The sequence below is a fragment of the Lupinus angustifolius genome, unplaced genomic scaffold (genome assembly GCF_001865875.1).
Source record: "Lupinus angustifolius cultivar Tanjil unplaced genomic scaffold, LupAngTanjil_v1.0 Scaffold_1_696, whole genome shotgun sequence".
Taxonomy (NCBI): domain Eukaryota; kingdom Viridiplantae; phylum Streptophyta; class Magnoliopsida; order Fabales; family Fabaceae; genus Lupinus; species Lupinus angustifolius.
The window spans coordinates 5367-9907 of NW_017716017.1; the positions used below are offsets into that span (position 1 = coordinate 5367).

Below are 4541 nucleotides of genomic sequence, written 5' to 3' on the forward strand. Positions count from 1 at the left end.
ATAAAAAGATTGCGTAATATTTATGCACTGACGGTGTAAAGATTTATACACAATCGGTGTATCATCTGCCCTTCATTTGAATTACTTTTTAGAATAGTCAATGAAGATTGAAAATGAATGGTAAATAATATAGTGACAGTGTAAAAAAACACTTACATTGTTAGTGTATACATATTTTTGTCTATTATCGAAGAATATGAATCATATGTAGATAAGTAAAAAAATTGAAATTCATAATTGTTTACTAGTAACATATATAACAAGAGAAAAAGACTTATACACTGACGGTGTAAAAATTCTTTACACTGTCACTGCATTATCCAACATCCATTTTTAATCATCATTGACTTTTCAGGAAAAGTAATCCAAATAAAAGGTAGATGATGCACTGACTGTATATACATCTTTGCGCTATTAGTGCATAGATCTAATACTCGTATAACAATTATATAATTTATGAAAAACAAATGATTATAATAATATCATCCACAGTTACTAATATATATATATATATATATATATCAGTAGCATATATAATAATACAATTCATAATTAATATCATTTATTACAATATGTATATCACTTAGTAACACATATACTCAGTATTGTTAAAACTGTTTCATATAGGCCGGTTCAACTAGTTAACCGATGAATCGGTCTCAATATCGATACGGTACAATAATTATATCAGGGTCATGCAATCACATTGGTCAAAACTGGCTAAAACTAGTTAAAACCAGTCACACCGATCGGTTTTCAATTGAACCTACCGATAATAACTGCAGATTTTTTATTTAAAAATAATTTTTTAATGAAAATAAAAAAATATTGGTTTTTATTGACTTTTCAACATTAATGTTAGTATATTATATATGTATATCTAATTTTGACGGTATGTTATTTAATTAATGAACCACCAATTGAATCGCTATAACATTATACCAGTACCCTAACAGGTTTGATGATCGATACGGTATTAATAACAATTCATATAAGATTACATGTAGAACAAAAGTTTAATATCTGTGCATTGAGAGTGCAAAATTTTACACTCACAACATATTAACTAACATTGATTTGTATTACTTTTATTTGAAAGTCAACTATGGTTAACATATGAATAATAGACGACGTGTCAATAATATAAAAACAATTAAACTACCACATATTAAATCCGAAGAACAATTTATGATACATGTTAGTTTCAAACTAAACAACACAAAAGTAAGGAGATAACACCCAAAAACAATTTAGTAATTAATAACATATATAATAATAACAATTTAACAACATATATAATACTATAATTCATATAAAATTGATAATTTAATCCACAAAATTAATTGAATAGTGTAAACAACAATACAACATCATTTCTTAAAAAATATAAATGGTTCCCTAAAAAATAACCAAATCCACCATAAAACCGAACCAAACCACAAGTTTCACAATTTAAACTGGAACGGCTTACACTCCTATATACATATATTATTTATTATATCAAAATACACATTCATAATAACAAATAATATTAAAAGACTTTATTTAAAAAGAAATGTATTATATTTAATCAAGTCTAGAGTCGGATTCGAGTTCAAAGACTGACATAATCAATATCTAAGATCGGGTTAGCTTCGGATCTACAGTCAAGTCTCAATTAACTTCAGATCTAAGGTCGAGTCCAGGTTTAAAAAATGACTCAATCAATATAGAATCAAATAAGAGACAAATTTTATTTTATCCGGCCTATGCTCACTCCTACCCTAAGTAGTGGAGTAGCCTTCATGTAAGAATTGAGACTTGTCTAAACCCTAAACCAAACAAAAGCAATCTCCACATCAACACTCCAATGTATTTTTGCTAAACAGAAATACTGATAAAGAAAGATGACAAATATTTAACAATAGTAAATTGTTCCAATTCTAACCAGACAATAGCAGTGATCATAATTCCAATCCACTGGGTGTAAACAGAGTGAGGAAGAATCAAGATAGGTATCATGTAACCCTACATAGATAAGGTTCAATACCACCAAAACAATACTTGGAAGAACATATATAAATATTGCTTTGCACTATTTCGTGAAAACTGAGGTTTTGAAGTCCACTGGAATTATACTAATTTAAAGCAACAGCCCTTGTAAGAAAATTGGTCTGACCAGTACACAAATGTGTCATACATAAAGAAGAGAAAACAAGGGGGATCACCTATATGACTTCAAAAGTGAATTTCTAGATATTGGAAGTTTGGAGCAGGTAAATGATAGTATCTTATTTCAGAAGATGATCTCTTTGTTGTTCTAGATTTAAGTAGTGTGTTGCACTGAAGGAATAACTCCTAATACCTGTTTTCGATTATTACCCATTCCATTCATTTGAAAGTGAAACCAACCATAACTACCTCAAATTCCACAAGATTCATTAAGATAAAACTGTTCGAAAATGAATATACCTGTAAAATATTCCGGTGAGCATGTATCAATCCTTAAATCATCTAGCCTTAAATGATTTACTGAAATGAGATATCTATGCACTCAATCAAATTAGATGTGAACCTTGGGGTATGTTCGTGAGTTTGATTTTGGATGAGAAGAAATGATAAGGAAAGGCTTGAGAGTCGTCACAAATGTATTTCATGACTTCCAAGCCTTCCTTTCTCCTCCCTAGGAATAAACCCTTACCCTTAGAGAGAAGGGTGCCTCATCCACGGCAATATAAACTTAAAAGAACAAGAAAATATACAACAATTCTTAAGAAATTTATTACCACAACAAGGAACTACTATTCAACACACATTAACAGTGATTACGGGAACAATACATTCCAATCTTGAAAAGAAAAAAAGTGTCCAATTAATAGAACATCCGTCAGTCATACCAAAAAAACCATCTCTGCTCCCTTCATACACAGCAAAACCCAGAAACAAACACAAAGCATACCATACTCAACGGAAAATAAAACAGACAGAAATCAATAGACATAGTCATATAGCGAATCACTTCTTGAGGCTACCACGAATTCCAGGTTTAGGCTTCGTCGCTACAACAGGGGCGAGAACGGCATGAAGGTTGATAACTTTTTCTTCCTCGAAGGGGATCTTTGGATGGCGAGCTTCATGATGAATCTGCATCGACTTCATGCCAGGAGCCGTGACCTTGCAGTGAGGGCACTCGAACTTGGCGTGTCCGCCTTTCTCCAGACCTGTCCGATCGACAAGCCCGGCTTTCCCGCCGCCTCTGTTTGTGGTGGCGGCGTCGGCCTTTGCGGCGATTTCCTTCGCCGTGTGCTTCTTCGGCTTCGCTTTCCCAGTCATCGCTTCAGAACCCTAGCTTTTTGATTGATTTTTCTGCCTTTTCTGATTGAAATAATAAAAGCTTCGAGATTGTGATTTTTTTTTTAATTGGGGTAAACCCCTTTTATATGAGAAAACCCTAGCTTCCACCTTTATGAAGTGATCAGATGTGTTTGTTAAATAAGGATGGGTATTGAGGCTTATCCTGTAACCCATTAGTTTCAGTTTATATTTTATATGAGCTTGGGCCAAACTTGGGCCTATCCTGGGTTTAACTTTCGCTTTCTTGTTCTGGAAGGAATTGCTTCCCTTAAGGATCATTGGATGCTATTTGTAAAAGTCCTACAAATGCTAATGCAATTATATATCGATTGTAATATGTATATATTGTGTGTATCGATGTGCCACAAAGTGTGTCACTTCATGTGTCATTCCTTGTGATTGGTTGAAAAAATATATATTTAAATAAAAAATTTAATAGTTAATTATTTTTCTGACCAATCAGCAGTGGCACATGGAGTGACGCACTGTTTTGGGACAGCAGATGTCCACCCATATTGTCGGTATAAAAGTTTATACACAGTTAATATATCATTTATCATTTATTTGTATTATTTTATTCAAAAAGTTAATAATGATTAAAAATAAATACTAAATAATAAACTATCGACATATATAACTCCTACATTATCATCATGTATGTTCCATTCTTATTGCTCATTAGTATAGAAACAAAACCGAAAATAAATGATGGGATCAGTTGAATGATTCACATATATTTTTTTAAATACATAATTATAGGGGGAAATAGGAATTGAACATAACCTCCTAAATATACATAGGAAGGAAAGGGAATAATAAAGCAATAAATTATTGGTTTTTTAGCAAAATAAAGGCAACTTTTGCCAAAATAAAAATAACAATATAACACAAACGCCACAACATTTTCAAGTTTGTGTATCAGAGTTTTTCCAACAACTGCCTATTTGAAAGACACAACATTTATGTCCATGAAGAAAGAAAAAATCAATTGTGGAAAATGATCACTTTTCTTAATTAATAAAAATTAATCATTAATTAAGATTTCACGGTCCCAAAATGAAGTTTCATAGTAATTATCGTTGTTACATCATCATGCTTGTTGCATGGACAAAGGAGGTGAGGGGATGGTCTGTGATTGTGTAGGCGATGTGTAATACAACTTGTACAACAACAAATGTGTTTCCAAGTTTTTGATTGTGTAGGTGATG

The 4541-nt window shown here is 31.8% G+C and overlaps 1 protein-coding gene across 1 annotated transcript; it reads right to left on the bottom strand.

Moving 5' to 3' along the window:
* Nucleotides 1–1606: 1606 nt before the first annotated feature.
* On the bottom strand, nt 1607–3480 carry LOC109337005. The gene is made up of 2 exons (XM_019573857.1): nt 2949–3480; nt 1607–1617 (listed from the first exon to the last, which is right to left on the bottom strand). Exon 1 carries the CDS (start codon nt 3310–3312, stop codon nt 2995–2997), a length of 318 nt encoding a protein of 105 aa, XP_019429402.1. The 5' UTR covers nt 3313–3480; the 3' UTR covers nt 1607–1617; nt 2949–2994.
* Nucleotides 3481–4541: the final 1061 nt, after the last annotated feature.

Coding starts and splice junctions, on each gene's coding strand:
- LOC109337005 (XM_019573857.1), bottom strand. CDS start 3,312: ATGACTGGGAAAGCGAAGCCGAAGAAGCACACGGCGAAGGAAATCGCC.